Source organism: Oryzias melastigma, linkage group LG19 (genome assembly GCF_002922805.2).
Source record: "Oryzias melastigma strain HK-1 linkage group LG19, ASM292280v2, whole genome shotgun sequence".
Taxonomy (NCBI): domain Eukaryota; kingdom Metazoa; phylum Chordata; class Actinopteri; order Beloniformes; family Adrianichthyidae; genus Oryzias; species Oryzias melastigma.
In genome coordinates, this window is record NC_050530.1 from 2,194,809 (window position 1) to 2,210,608 (window position 15,800).

The following is a 15,800-nucleotide window of genomic DNA, read 5'->3' on the forward strand; positions in this document are numbered from 1 at the left end:
CTCGTGTCACGCTGATCCTCTGTCTAAAATTATGGAGCAATAAAGTTTTTACAAATACGAGCCGTCACGTCTATGAAATATTTAGGATGCAGCTGCACAAACAGACCAGTTCTCCTGTTTTTTTGTTTGACGCACAGCTGCTGGCTTTACAGCCCGGAATCTAAAGGCTCATAAATTAACACAAACACACAAACACACAAACACACAAACGGACAGAAGCTCCAGAAGTCGACAGTCCGACAGTGACGGATCTCCAAACGATCTCGTGTGTTAATCAGGTTTACCGGCTGCTGGATTTCTTCCATCAAAAATCACGACCAAAAACAGATGCTGTTGTGGGTTTATCCAGGTAACAAAAACGCTAAAATATTTTACTTTCCTCAAAAAAGTACAGTAATAAAAAAATAATCACTTTTATTTTCTAATCGCAAAATCAGTTTTTATGTTTTAAATTTAATTAATTACCATTTCAAAGCATTAAGATGTAAATTAAAAAACAAAATTAAAAATAAAACATTGAAATAATACGGGAAAAATGCATTTTTTTTACACTTAAAGTAAAATAATATTATTGAAAGCCAAAGGTGAACTTTTATTTTTAGAAAATTAAAGGTTTAAATTGTGTATTTGCAAAAGTCTGACAATATTTCAGTATTATTTCTTAAATTCTGATTTAAGAATTATGTAAATAATAATACATTTTTCACATAAATTGTAAAATTCATGTTAATTAATGATCAGAACATTAAATACAGCAACTGTGTTTCATTATTCATGGTGTTTTACTTTTGGTAATTTAGGAAATATTAAAGTGGAAAACTAAGATTGAACTACGTTTGTTTTAAAAAAAATAATCAAATATCACTTTGGCGATAATCGTATTGTATCGCGATATTTGACTGAATCGATATTTTTCTACACCTCCGGTTAAAATGTGATGAACAGCAGCCTTCACAAAAAAAGTTGCAGGTTTGAAGAAAAAGGAGAAAAAAATGAAATAATTCTCTAGTGTTTCCATTCTTTCAATTATCGTAACTCTTCAGCTGTTTGCGTAATTATCGCAATTCCAAGATCGAGGTAACCGAGACGATTCGGACGCAGAGAAAAGTGACTTTGCGCCTCATCAAGTTTCTGTAAAAACCTCTTTTAAAAATAAAACAATTACATATCTAAAAAAAAGCAAATTTTGAGCAATCTGTATTACACGTTGAGTAAAATAATATTTTTCAATAATTTCCAATTTGTGAACTTTTCATATTAGAAAAATAAAGGTCACAAACTGCAGCCTTCAAAATAAAAGTTGCACATTTGAAGAAAAATTAAATAATTCTGCAGAGATTACATTCTTTCCATAATCATAAGTGATAGTAGACAATGAGCCCAAACGGCTCTTTTACTGTGAAAGGTTGATCTACAGTAACTCCTCGAACAATTACACGATCGACGCAAGTCAGATAATATTTGTCGATCGCGTAATTGTTCGAGGAGTTACTGTAGATCAACCTTTCACAGTAAAAGAGCCGTTTGGGCTCATTGTCTACTGATCAAAACCTTTGGATTTGTATTCATGACTTTGGGTTTTAAATAAAATGAATTACTGATATATCTATTTTCTGCCACGAACAAAAGCAAAAATATTTTAAAAAACAACTAGCAATTTTTTTCTTTTTATGTTTGACAAAAGTTCAAATAACTTATTTCAAAATAAAATTTGCTCTATGCCAAACAGAATCATCTCAGTGCAGCTAGTAACTAATGTTGTGCAGCATAAGAGAATATGTGCTTTTTACTCATAAAAGTTCAAACTTTTTACCAAAGTTTTACTTTGCGTATAAATCTGTTCATTCTGGAGGTAGAGTTGATCAAACAAGACGTCTTCAGGTCAACAGGATGTAAAAACCTACAGAGTTTATAATCTATGTGAACCTCAGACATCAATTTATAAATGTAAATAATCTAAATTAAATAAATGCTAATTAGGTAATTGTTATTTAAAGAATTGCTATTTTATTTTTCCTTTATTTTTCTTTGTCCTCAGCAGTCTTACACTGCTGGGTTTTGTTATTTTAGTTTGGTAGTCTTAGTTTTCTGGCTTTGTTTATTTGTTTTCTTCTGGTTAAAAGTCTCCATGACTTGTTTTAGATTAAAGATCCACATGTGGATCTGGAGCCGCAGGTCAAAGAACGTCGGTTATTCAGTCGTCACCAAACTACCCCTTTTTGATCATCTACCTTGAAGTTGGGCTGTGCGAAGCATCGCGCCACCGCGATCATGGAGGCGGTGAGCGGACCCGAGACGCCGATGGTGGTCAGGAACTCGGAGATGTTCGGGGTCAGGCGGAACGGGACGGGCCGGTTGGCGTCCAGGTCGCCGGTGGCGTCGTTGATGTCAAAGCGGAAGTAGGAGACGTTCAGCTTCCCCGTGTCCTAGAAGAGCAAAGATGAAGATTCTGTTTCAGAAGAAAACGACTCTTATTGATCCCTGAGACCCAGACGATGTCCAACCATCTCCAGCAGAGCATCAATACTCCTCCATTCACTCCCGCTCTGGTTGCTCCCTCGGGACTTGAACATATACAGGCGGGTTTCATCTTTTAAGCGTTTATGTGCTACACAAGCTGCCATTCCAGGAAGATAAGCTCTCTCACATGAAGGAGCGAGTGGCTCTGACAGCTTTATAGCTTTTCATTCCTTCTTTTCATCCCGGACTCCCTCACCTGCTGCCGCCTGAAGGCGGCGGGCAGAGACGGCAGCAGCTCCCAGGAGGCTCCGATAAGCCCTGCAGAGGCTTCAGTGCAGCACTCCGGATGAGAGGCCGCTGATTAGCTTCATTTGTAGTCTGCTGTGAATGAGCGCCGCCGCGCCGCCGCCACTCGGAGCTGTGAACCCCGCGGGAAAACCGCGACCGGGAACTTCAGACAAGAGTCTGAGGTGGAAGCGGAATAATGTGCCGGCCCTTTTCTCTGTGCCTACTAATGAAAGTGACCTGACATTTTTCAATTTGCATTTATTGTATCGTTGAGGGGGGGGATTTCAGCAGCATTATTCAAATAAATGAGTCAGGACTCTGAATATAAACATTTTCTCTATCTTTACCTGCCGGGAAAATGATTTGTTTAACAAACATTAAAAATACGCCAGAGGCAGAAATGTAGAGTTGACACCATATAAAAAAAAGATCATTATTACGCTTTGAAATGTAAAATATAAAACATCTGAGGGACAAAACTCTACAACTATACTTTTAATTCAAAAATGTCTTTAAGCTGCATATTTATCAAAGTGGGACTAAAAGTTTGGTTGGAAAGAACAAGAATTAGTTTGTAATAAAAGCTTGGAAAGGAAGGAAGAATTTTTTAAATTGGAATATTCTGAATACACAGATTTAGATGTAATTATTAAATGAAGTAACCAAACTAAAGTTGAAACATTCTAACCGTTAAGAGCTGCAGGAAGATTTTGTACGTTATTTTCATTTATTCATGCCGTTTCAGCCCTCGTTGAAAAGCCCTCCTGACCTCTGGCTGGTGAGACGCCACAAGCGTTTAACCTCCTGTGTGGTCGTCGGTGGTTTAAAAAGTCAATAAAACTGACATGCGGGTCACTGACCTGCCCAGCAGTCAAAGCAGCTGCTGACGCTTCAGTTGAAGATAGTCGTGATGCTAAGTCTAGTCTGTCACAACCTCATCTAGTCTCTGTCACAACCTCATCAAGTCTATGTCACAACCTCATCAAGTCTATGTCACAACCTCATCAAGTCTATGTCACAACCTCATCAAGTCTATGTCCTAACCTCATCAAGTCTATGTCCTAACCTCATCTAGTCTGTCACAATCTCATCTAGTCTGTCACAACCTCATCTAGTCCCTGAGCTAACCTCATCTAGTCTCTTTTACAATCTCATCAAGTCTCTGTCACAACCTCATCTAGTCTCTGTCACAACCTCATCTAGTCTCTTTTACAACCTCATCAAGTCTCTGTCACAACCTCATCAAGTCTCTGTCACAACCTCATCTAGTCTCTGTCCCAACCTCATCAAGTCTCTGTCCCAACCTCATCAAGTCTCTGTCACAACTTCATCTAGTCTCTGTCACAACCTCATCAAGTCTCTGTCCTAACCTCATCTAGTCTCTGTCCCAACCTCATCTAGTCTCTGTCTCAACCTCATCTTTAGTCTCTGTCACAACCTCATCTAGTCTCTGTCACAACTTCAACAGATGTCTAGTCTTATTTGGAACTAATAACAACCTCATCAAGTCTCTGTCCCAACCTCATCAAGTCTCTGTCACAACCTCATCTAGTCTCTGTCTCAACCTCATCTAGTCTCTGTCACAACTTCAACAGATGTCTAGTGTTATTTGGAACTAATAACAACCTCATCTAGTCTCTGTCTCAACCTCATCTAGTCTCTGTCACAACCTCATCTAGTCTCTGTCCCAACCTCATCAAGTCTCTGTCCCAACCTCATCTAGTCTCTGTCACAACCTCATCTAGTCTCTGTCACAACCTCATCTAGTCTCTGTCACAACTTCAACAGATGTCTCTTACAAACTTATTTGGACCTAATAACAACCTCATCTTTAGTCTCCATCCCAACCTCATCTAGTCTCTGTCCCAACCTCATCTAGTCTCTGTCAAAACCTCATCTAGTCTCTGTCACAACCTCATCTAGTCTCTGTCACAACTTCAACAGATGTCTAGTCTTATTTGGACCTAATAACAACCTCATCTCGTTGTGTTATAAAGCCCAATCCATTTTCCTGCTACAACCTCGTCATTTCTTTGTTACAACCTCATGTTTCTCTTACAAACGTATCCAGTCTCTATTTTTATGGTTTTAAGTCAACTGCAGCTAACTTTGCTTTTTTATTGGTAAATCCTTCTCAGCACGTTTCGGTTTTAGTCGTGCCGGCCTCCATTTTTTGGCTGTGAAGTCCTGTCCTTGCCCCGTCTCTGTTAGCGTGTGCGTGTTTGCGTGTGCGCTCCCTCCACACACCGTAACCCTGTGTCTAATGGGATCTGTGGAGTGGAACAGGCAGAGAGGGGGCTTAATACCAGCGCTTAGCTGCCCAAAGGAAGGCCCGTCAGCAAAGGCCGATTAGGATCGGAGGGGAGAGGTGGCCAACTCGCACAATCATGTTTAATAATGACTTTGAGAAGGCCGTCCCTGAACAGCAGAGCGATGTGTGTCTGCTGAAAGCGACACGCATGCACTCACAAACACGGACCCTTCAAATTGGAACGTCTTTGATAACCGAGCTGAGAGACCGAATATACGTTCTGTCAAAACAGCCTTTGCAGTGACGGCGGATGACTGACTCATGGGCTCAGCGTGAATGTCACAGGGGAGAATATGATAAGAAGAGGGTAATAGTGATCTCTTAATGCATCTCTGAGTGTGTATATCCATTAAATTAGCCCGTCAAATGGATCCTCTCGTCCTTGACAGCAGGTTCAACAAGCAGAGGACATATTTGGGCCTTCTACCTGAGCGATCTGCAGCATCTCGGGGTTGAGCCTGTTGAGGTGGAGCATGAACTCTGCCAGGCCGATGAGGGCCAGCTGGATGGTGAACATCTTGCGGAAGGTCCAGTAATCGGTGGCGTTGGGGAACGTGTGGAGAGCCCACTCCTTCAGCATGCTGCGAGGAACCATGTTGCCCTGAACCTCCTTCAGGATGTCCCTGAGAACCTGACAAGAAAGAGGAGAAAAATCTTCTGAGTTTTGGTTGATTATTAGTATTTGGAGCTTTGGATACATTAAGCTTAATGTGACAACTTCATATAAAAAACATTTTTGTCAAAATAGCAGCTTTTTTTTGTTTGTTTTATTATAAAAGCTAGAGTTGCTATGCTAGCTTGTTGCGTACGTAAAGTTGGACGCCATATTGGACAGGGCAAAACGCCTGTTCACTGCTGTGCTACAACTGTAGAAACAGAGCTGGAAAAACAAGAATGTGACTTATTACTGCCAGCTGATAAAGGAGAACTTATTACAGGAAGATTTACTCTCAACAGTGAACGTTTAGGCCGATCTTGTAGCCTTTTCAAAGTCAATGGTAGCTTTAGACTTTGAACTATTTCTATTTAGGGCTGGGTATCACCAATAATTTCCAGAATCAATTTGACTCGATTCATCAGAGCCTGGATCGACTCGATTTAGATTTTCTTTTCTTTCGATCTTCTGAATTCAATTTCAAGCTTACATGGTTTACACATTTAAACCTAGCCGAGGATTCATGTATCAAACTGTCACAATATTCTGGCAAAAAAAGAACGAGCAAAAGCGGAAAGCAACTTTTGCAACTCCTAAATCCAACTTTCCCCGTCCCAACGAGGCTCAAGGAGTTAGGAGGAGATGGATCGTAATCCTTTGGAGCTTAACCTTCTAATGTGTACTAAAGGTCTTCTTTCTTGAAAGTTTAAGATGACAAGACACTTCCAAAGGTGAACAAAATTTGAGCTTTGGTAGAGACAATTTGTGGTCAGATATTTAAAAGTGCTACCTTTGACTGTATAAAAACAACTGAGAGAAAACTCGACTAAAACAGCAGTTATGGACACAAACATCCCAAAATAAAAACTTTTTTCCCTCTTTATTCAAATCGTAATTTCTTTTGGTGGAAAGTTTTAAATTGGATTTTAAAAGCATGAAGTGTCGAGGTTCTGGCCGATCCGATGGTCTCCATACCTGGTGGCTGGCCTGCGTGCCTCGAGCTTGCACGGTAGCCAGACGATCGTAGTATCTCGAGATGGGGTTGTCGTGCTCGATGCCCTTCTTGGCGCAGCGCTGCTTGTAGATCTCCACCAGAGACAGAGACGAGGGGTTGTCCTCGACCAGCCGCATCTGAGGGGACACCGCCACCACTCGGGGCACTGCAGGGGCGAAGGGAAGAGGAGAAACGTTTGACAGGAATAACATCAAAGCCAGCCCCACAGCAGAAATGACAGAGTGGTGTGAGAACATCCATGCTGATGAGGAGAAACGCAGTAAACATTCGGCTAACGTTGCTAGCAAACAAATCGTGTTTGCCAAAGAGTCCAACCACGGACCCAAACAAATAAAAATACTCCTTTGGGAAAAGACTGAAGACCGGGGAGAGATCAACACTGAAGGAGGTCAAAGACCGTAAAACGCTGAGATTCAACAAATCAATATCTGCTATTCTAGCTGAATGGAAAAGATCAAAAACACTTTTTTTGTGGTAAAACATTTAATCTGATAAAACTCTATTCTGATTCCAGTCGTACCAGTGAAGAACAGGTGCCTCTTGGTGGTCTCCTTCCTCTTCTCCAGACAGGGGTTGAGGAGGCGGAGAAGCTGCAGGACCCTCTCCTCCCGGCGAGACTCGGTCAGACAGGCGTCGTTCATCACCAGGTAGGGGTAGATCTTCCCGTTGTGGCCCCGGATGTAGAGGCGGCGAGCAGCCGTGTTGTGTTTCTGAACTATTTCCACCCTGGGCATGAACCTGGAACAGGAGAGAGGAGGCTCACATGGAAACTTCAAAGCTTTGATAGTATCTAATAAACCCATCTATTCCACATGGGGTCACTTCTTTAAGAGAAATATCAACCATTCGTTTTCTTTATTAATTTATAAATAATTTAATCCCCAATAAAAATCATTAAAAATAAATAAATATCAATAAAATGAGAACGTGTTTCGATGACGTTTAAAAACCTTCATTCACTTTACATCATGGAGAACAATTCTTCTAATCCTGACACTGAAATGTAAGAGAAGAAACTGAATCTCTGGGGTAACGTCACTTTCAAAATGTAACGTCTGCTGACAAAATTCTGCACATTTTGGGAATAAAGGTCTGTTAGGTTTTATGTTTGGGGAGTCTGTTTAGAATATGTATTTTCTTTGTCTTGACTAGTACTTTTCTTTGCCTTGACTAGTACTTTTCTTAGCCTCGACTAGTATTCTTCTTTGTTTTGACTAGTTCTTTTCTTTGTCTCGACTACAAATTTTTTTGTTTTAGCTACCACTTTTCCTTTTCTTGACTAGTACTTTTCTTTGCCTTGAGTAGTAATTTTCTTTGTCTTGTCTAGTACTTTTCTTTGTCTTAACCAGTACTTTTCTTTGCCTTGAGTAGTAATTTTCTTTGTCTTGTCTAGTACTTTTCTTAGCCTTGACTGGTATTCTTCTTTGCCTTGACTAGTACTCTTCTTTGCCTTGACTAGTACTCTTCTTTGTTTTGACTAGTTCTTTTCTTTGTCTCGACTACAATTTTTTTTGTTTTAGCTACCACTTTTCTTTTTCTGGACTAGTACTTTTCTTTACTTGACTAGTACTTTTCTTTGCCTTGACTAGTATTTTTTTTCTTGACTAGTACTTTTCTATTCCTTGACTAGTACTCTTCTTTGTTTTGACTAGTACTTTTCTTTTCCATAACTGGTACGTTTCTTTGTCTTGACTACAAATTTTTATTGTTTTAGCTACCACTTTTCCTTTCCTTGACTAGTACTTTTTTTTGCCTTTAGTAGTACTTTTCATGTTTAAGCTACAACTTTTGTTTTTATTGACTTGTACTTTTCTTTGTTTGGAATACAATTTTCTCTTTTTTTTGCCTGATTTTCTTGTTTTTAAATTGGCCAGTTCTTTGTTTTAACTACTACACGTCTTTATTTTTAAAAACAACATTTTCCCTCTTTAGATTACTGTCTAAAATATGTCACTAGGTCACATGCAGAGTTATCAAGTCACAACACATCGATTCAACAATCGATTCAACAAACGGTGCACGCGTTCTGACTACTATTACAGAGAACATCAGGAATCTAAAACCCCCAGAAATGAAAAACAATCAGGAAGAAATAAACAGTTTATATGTTTTATAAACCCTTTTAGCATTTTTTATTTGTTAGCAATACTTTATTAGCATTCAGCCAATGAAGATCAACTACTAATGTCACAGCAGTGATGTCATGAACAAGAAAAGGTTTATTTATTTATAATTTTATTACAAGAACAAAACACTGCTGGAGAAGTGACATATTGCTGTTATTATTTTCAACACAACTACAGTAACAAGTTAATTTGTGGGATCATTGAAGTTGCTACTTTAGTTTATTAAAGGAGTCTCAGTACTTAAGAACATTTTGTTCCATTGATGTTTGATGACTTAATATATACTTATAATTCAGTGACGTATTTTAGACAATATAATGTGACAGGAGAAGTTCTCTATTCACGACATAACGTCAGATCGCCTTTCACAATGAAATTAAAAGGAAAATACATTTAATTTATCTAATTTTTGGTACTAAACTCAAATAAAACTGATGGCTTAATGTGTCTTTTTCTAACAGCCCAACACATCAGATTGATTCAATGTGTTGCTTTGATGTCTGAAGCTCTGTGTCTTATCTGGCTTTTTTTGTTCTCCAAAAACAATTGCAGAGTGGTGATGCAGCACTTTTCACCAGGGAGGGGGTTGTTTGTGCCCTCGAGCGCAGAAAAAATGTTTTAATTTTTTAAATATAATTTGTCCAGTTTAAATCCTTGGGGGAAAGCGGGAAGTTAATGCAAAATTCAGCAGCAGTTTGGAACAGTTCACACAATAACAACCACAACTCTGCGTTTTGCTTACTATAAAAGCGTCCTATTATAACCAAAGGCCGCTACCTGGCAATCTTGATGTAGTAGTGCGTCGGTTTGGGCATCAGGAACTCCCCCGGGATCTCCACTTCAGCAGTTTGCGCGGAGAAATTGCTGAGGAAGCGACATTTCTCCTCAATCAGGAAAAACTTGGGCAGCTGCTTCGTTTTTGCCTCCAAGATCTTGATCCACTTCTTCAGCTTGGAGATGAGATTATGGAGCTTCATGGAGCCGGGCACGCTGAAGTCGAAGTCTGTTAGGAGGGAAAACAGAGGCTAAAGATGGAGAAACTGCTTATTTTCTCTTTGTGTTTCCACACAGAGCCAAAGGAAATGGTGCGTGAAATATTTTATAAACACCTTTGCTGCTTAGCATTTTAATAATCTTACAACCATGATGGATAATTTTGATATTTACAGTAAACAAACTCTACTTCCTAATGACTTGAAATCCAGACTCAAATCCCGCAGCTGCCCTTCAAGCTTATTTATGCAAATGTACTTTTACTAAGAGGAAAATAAGTTGTGGGATTAAAGCAGAACACAGGCAGCCTGCACACTGGGAAATATCGTCAAATGAAAAACACTTTTAATGCTCCTTCTACAGCGCAAATTCAATTTGGAGGGACCTGGGAATGCCTCGTTCTTGGGAACACTCCTGTTTTTCACAATAAAAGCTTACATTTTCATGTTCATAAACGTGACTGTATATGAGAACTGGAATGAGTGACCCCTCCCCCCTGGTGTTCAAAATCCCTTAGACTTTTTTAGAGAAATAAACAGCTATTACTCAGTCTTTATATTTGTCAGAATTACCATTTTTACTCTCCTAAGTATTTTTTTAACATGTTCTTGGTAATCCTTAATATTTTTATTTATTTATTTATTTTTGTGTAGTATAAGTTAGCCCATCAGATCCCCCAATTAAAGTTGGTGGAGCCTGATGACCCCCACGTCCAACATTTAAAGCATTTGATTAGCAGGTAGTAGGGGTGTGGATTGGTCGGGCGGTTGCCTGGGGTGTGGGGCGGGTCTCATTTGGGGGGAACCTGGCTTTTGTCTGGGGGTTGGGGGATGGTCAGAACTCTTGGTGGGTGATGGGCTACTCATCTGGGGTTGGTTGGTTGGGTACTGCGGGGGTGGGGCCCCGTACTGGGCCCCCTGGCGCGGTGAGGGGGCTATTCTTCTGGCTGGAGCTTGCACTCTCAAACAAAGGTTGCTGTATATCTAAAGTAATAGTAAAGTATGAATAGCTGAAAATATACTTTATTGTAGTATATCAGGATATATTTCGTTATTGTGATATAAAATAATTTATATAACGATATACAATTTTTTCCCATATCGCACAGAACCACCAACAGGTTTGTTTTTAGTCTAAGGATGCATGTGCACAGGCCCCGCCCCTTTGGACTAACATTTAAACTTCCTGTAACTTGTTGCATTATGATTAGACCCCTCCCCCCACTTCTGTAATCATCGAACCCCCTTTTGCCCCCGTTTTTGTGCCCTTTACACCCCCAAATCAGTCTTCTGTATTTGTCCAAAAAAAAAGTATAAAAACAAAATCCATATAAAGCGGAGCCTCAAATACAAAAGGGGTTTATACAAATATACTCACCCCGTATTGTAACAGTAAAAGAGGCCTTCAGCTCGTATCTGTTTGTTCTGACGTTGGACAGGACAAGCTCACTCCTGACTACAGAGTGGTTGCCATAGAAACGACGGCAGATTCTGACCAAAGCGCCACTTACTGACGACAACTGACTGCATTTGTTTCTCAATTTGGTTGAATCCGGAAGTAAACCACTTTCTACGGATGACGCCACACTCCTCACTCAGTCCAGTTCTCGTATACAGTCAATTTTTGGGACAGTCCACCTCTGCAGTGCCTTGCTCAAGAGAACCTTTAAAGACAAATTCCTGAACTCAAGCAAGACCGTTTACTTTATTAACTAGAAACTTCCCAGCGGTGGACTGTACTAATTAAATTAAAGCCATAAAAATCATCGTATTTAATGTCAGATTACCCCAAACATGCTGAGATGAACGCGAGCAATCGCTGTGAAAGAAAAGGGAAGTCTGTTTCTGTGCCCGCCGTTTCAGCACAACATGTCGGTGTTGCCGTTATAATGAATCCATGAAACGGCACGGCCCTGCCATTTCAAAGCGCCTGCAGTCTCTGCTACAGTCAGACTTCTTAATACGTGAAATAAGCCCTTTAAAAACAGCCAATGTTCTTTTCTGAGTGCCTCTATTCTGCTGTCCGACTGCTTGCAATTCAGCTGCCTCCAAATTGAAAAAGTCCTATGAAGCCCAGATAATGGTCAAAGTATACGAGACTTTCGGCTTCAGAGTGTCTGAAAACACTTTAAGAAGAAAGTTCATGATTCTTTAGGAAATGAACACATTTGCCTGCAGACGACACTGTACCAATAAGACTTTTAAATTACATTTTAAACACAGTGACCAGTTTACGTCACAACTGACCTTACGCGAAGATATGGGCTGTATCCATGAGGATGGATACAGGTCAAAATCCTAGACCGCTTTGTGAGCCCGTAGAGTGAAAATCTACGTTTTTCTATGGGCATGCTGCGGGCCACGCAAACTTACGTGATTATTGTGTACTTCTTGTACACAGTCAGACTATTAGTAGAGAGGAACATCTAAAATTCAAGCATTCGTGCAGCGTCAGATAGAGTCCAGTAACTGTACGTCAAAGGAATTCTCAAACTGATTATGAAAGAAGCAGAAGATGTTTAGAAATCAGGTTTATTTATTTAATATTTAGGGTATTTTTTTTTGCCATCAGACACCCAAAACCACACCCCCTGGTCTGTAGTCGGACCACTACGTTGATCTAAGTGTCTGTTTGTTTTTTGTGTTTATTTCCATCTCTACAGTCTGTTTAGATACAAAAATATGATCGCTTTTTTCAATCCCAGTATTTTATTGTGAAAAATTGGCTATATTTTGAAATTTGACTATATTTTCTCGTGTGTCTTGGCGTAACTTCCTGTCAGAATTGATGCGGATCAGTTCACGGATCTTCGCCGTCACTTCCTGATACGTCTACCGCTATACTGCAACCGCTTGCAACCAATCGACAGCGATTAGTCCGAGTTTCGCTGAGTCGCGTTTTTAGAGGAACCGCTGTCGTCAATCATGAGTTGTTAAAAGGTTGTTAAAAGGCCACACCACCAGGGAACTCTGTCAATCAAACGTTTGACCATCGGTTGCCTTATAGAGGCCGTTTCCCAATAACAACCACTAGAGGGCGCGGTAGGTTTGTGTGTCGGTATTTGCTGCTGACAGAAACGCAGAAGAAGAAGTGACGTTCCTGTTGTTTTTCATTTAGTTAGCAATGTATGTTTATGTCAACCAAGTGCTAGCATTAGCCATCCTATAGGAAATTCCGCTAAACATTAGCATTGGGCTAGCGGACTTTAGCTTCATGTGCTAAATCGATTTATATTTTATTATTATTGATCTGTTGAGCTTAAATCGATACATTGATTTTATCGATCCAGCCCTACTTTTTACTAATTTGAAAAATAATCTGTTGCAGAAGGTAAATCCGCGATACAGCGAGGGAACACAGTATCTCTAAACTTTGTGGTTTTTACATCTTAAATGGAAAAAGTTTCAAGATGTTGCAAACGCTGACCCACCCTACACAGATTCTACCATAAATCAAGTGTTTGTGGAAGGGTTTTTGCTACTTTTTTGCTCAATTGTCTCGACAACATTAAGCAGTCAATGATCTTTCACAAAAATAAAAAGTGTGTGCTAATTTCTTATAAGAGTTAAAGGAGGTAAACATCGTTTGGAGATCAATTAGGAATCTTTAAACACGATTATCTCCTCCGTCTTTATTCTCGCTCCACGGATAACTCTAACAGTGAGAGGAGTTTTGCTTCAGGACGAGAGAAATGGAGTAATTTCAGTTTCCCTGAACTCCTCTCTGACCCGGCTCAGGGGGACCAGAGGCGGCCGGCTCAGTGGAAAGCAGCCGGGCTGCTCTCTGACCTGCGCATAGAAACCAAGGCTGCCGCTTCACCCGACCTGACCTGCGTGACAGACAGACAGCAGAGGATCTGCACGGCTGCACCAAATTACTGGCTCCACACTTAGAAGGTGGGCCACCTCTCTATATAGCAGCGTAATTCCCTCGTGCGCTGCCCTGGTCTTTCCTCGCTGTGGGATTGTCTGAATTCGAGTGGTGTGGTGGAGTCAATTTAACTTTATTATGGCTGATTGGTGAGCTGAAGTCACTGGATGGGGGAGAGTGGCTGTAAAAGTTTCTCTTCAAAGCTTCAGGAACTGAAGGTGATCTGATTAAAACCACCTCAGACGCCAAACGACGACTATTCTTTCATAAAGAAGCGATTTAAAACAGTAACTCATACCAGCAACATTCTGCGTAATTGGATTTGAATGCTTCTCAGCTGCCAAATGTTATATGCGAACATACAACCCCGTATTTTCCAGCCCACAAGCCCCGTGAAAGCGAATGAGCCACTAACGCGGTGCCGGGAATGATAGCTTGGCCGCTCCGCAGGTCTGTAAACCCTGTTTGTTCCGCTCTGGGAAGCTTGTGTGGTTTTCCGTCTCGGTCGGCCCTCATCCCGCCTCGCTTTGGGGACAGCTGCGCCGCCGTGCTCGGCAGGCACCCCGCGAGGCCGAAGCCCCGGTCGACGCCCGGCTGCGCGGACGCAGCTGGCACCGAAACATCTGGAAAGAGTCGGCGGCGGCGGCACGCTCGCTTTTGGAGCCCAAATCAAGCGTGAGATGCTAATGCCTTTCCACTTGACTTTAGGGGTTTCCCAGGATCTCAGTCTTGTTTGGAAATGTTCTCCTCTTTAGGCACTTTCTATGATTATTAGTTCTGGCTCACCCACAGTAAACCTCCTTCCGTCTCTTTTGTGTTTTGGGGCTGGAAACCTTTAGTCTCACATCCATTTTTAAAAGACTGTTGCAGTGAAAGTGAATGAGACGAGCATCATGGGAAAGAGTGGAAGAGAGAGTCGGGGTGTGCTGCAGACGGATCTTGTTTACGCTTTGTCCAATGAACTGTGCTTCAACTCCCTTATGTAATGTACAATAACAGACACATGGTCTGCTCCAACAGAGGGGTGATTATTTTGAGAGAAGCCACTCTGTGGGGGCTTTGGCTCGACTGAAACCGCACCTGTCCTGTTGGTCTGTGCAGCGTGCATTTTACCCTCAACATGCAGGTCGATAAAACAAAATTAACTATTTGAAGCAAACACTAAAATATAAAAAAAAAAAAAAATTTAGCTCATTCGTTTAGTACTTTTCTACGGAGCCCCTAATTGACATCAAAGTGAAAAAAGTTTTTAAGAAAAAGTTGTTTCTTTTTTTTTGTGCCAAAAATTGAAGTAAAAAAACAATTTTTGGTTACTATCTGGTGAGTACCAGATAGTAACTAGACCACACCAAATAGTAACTGGTGTGCACAAGATAGTAACAGAATTTTTTTCTGGTTACTATCCGGTGCACACTGAATAGTAACTGGAGGACACCAGATAGTAGCTGAAATTAAAAAAAAAAATTAAAGTAGAATTTCTTTTTTCTGGTTATGATCTGGTGCGCACCAGTAGGTAACCAATAAAACAACTCTGAAAATTGAAGTAAAAATTTTTTGGGGGGTTATTATCTGGTGCGCACCAGATAGTAATTGAAAAAAAATATTTTAAAAATTGAAGTAAAAATTTTTTTTTCTAAAGATTGAAGTAATTTTTTTGTTTTCTCTGGTTACTATCTGGTGTGCTCCAGTTAATATCTGGTGCACCCCAGATATTAACTGGAGCACACCAGATAGTAGCTGGAAAAAAAAATCTAGAAAAAAACTCTAAAAATGCAGTTATTTAGTAAAAATGTTATGTAGTAAAAAATGTAAAAAATGTTTTGGGTTACTATCTGGTTCACACCAGATAGTAATTGGGAAAAAAGTTTTAAAAATGTAAGTTAAAAAAAAATCTGGTTACTATCTGCAACAGATTGTAACTGGTGTTCACTAGATAGTAACTGCAAAAAGAAATTCTAAAAATAGAAGTCAAAATGTTTTTTTTCTAAAAAAGTGAAGTAAAATTTTTTTCCCGCTGGTTACCATCTGGTGTGCTCCAGTTCATATCTGGTGCGCACCAGATAGCAACCAAAAAAAAAGTTT

The 15,800-nt window shown here is 40.3% G+C and overlaps 1 protein-coding gene across 3 annotated transcripts in view; it reads right to left on the minus strand.

Annotated features, from left to right (window-relative positions):
* Nucleotides 1–15,800, minus strand: part of LOC112153956 (transformation/transcription domain-associated protein) — a 118,663-nt gene that overhangs the window by 5,606 nt on the left and 97,257 nt on the right. For all 3 annotated transcript variants that reach the window (XM_024284442.2, XM_024284441.2, XM_024284443.2), the window contains 5 exons: nucleotides 9,633–9,858; nucleotides 7,250–7,467; nucleotides 6,690–6,874; nucleotides 5,487–5,690; nucleotides 2,232–2,426 (listed from right to left, as the gene is read on the minus strand). In XM_024284442.2, coding sequence (XP_024140210.1) covers nucleotides 2,232–2,426; nucleotides 5,487–5,690; nucleotides 6,690–6,874; nucleotides 7,250–7,467; nucleotides 9,633–9,858 — 1,028 coding nt within the window. The remainder of the gene's footprint in view (nucleotides 1–2,231; nucleotides 2,427–5,486; nucleotides 5,691–6,689; nucleotides 6,875–7,249; nucleotides 7,468–9,632; nucleotides 9,859–15,800) is intronic.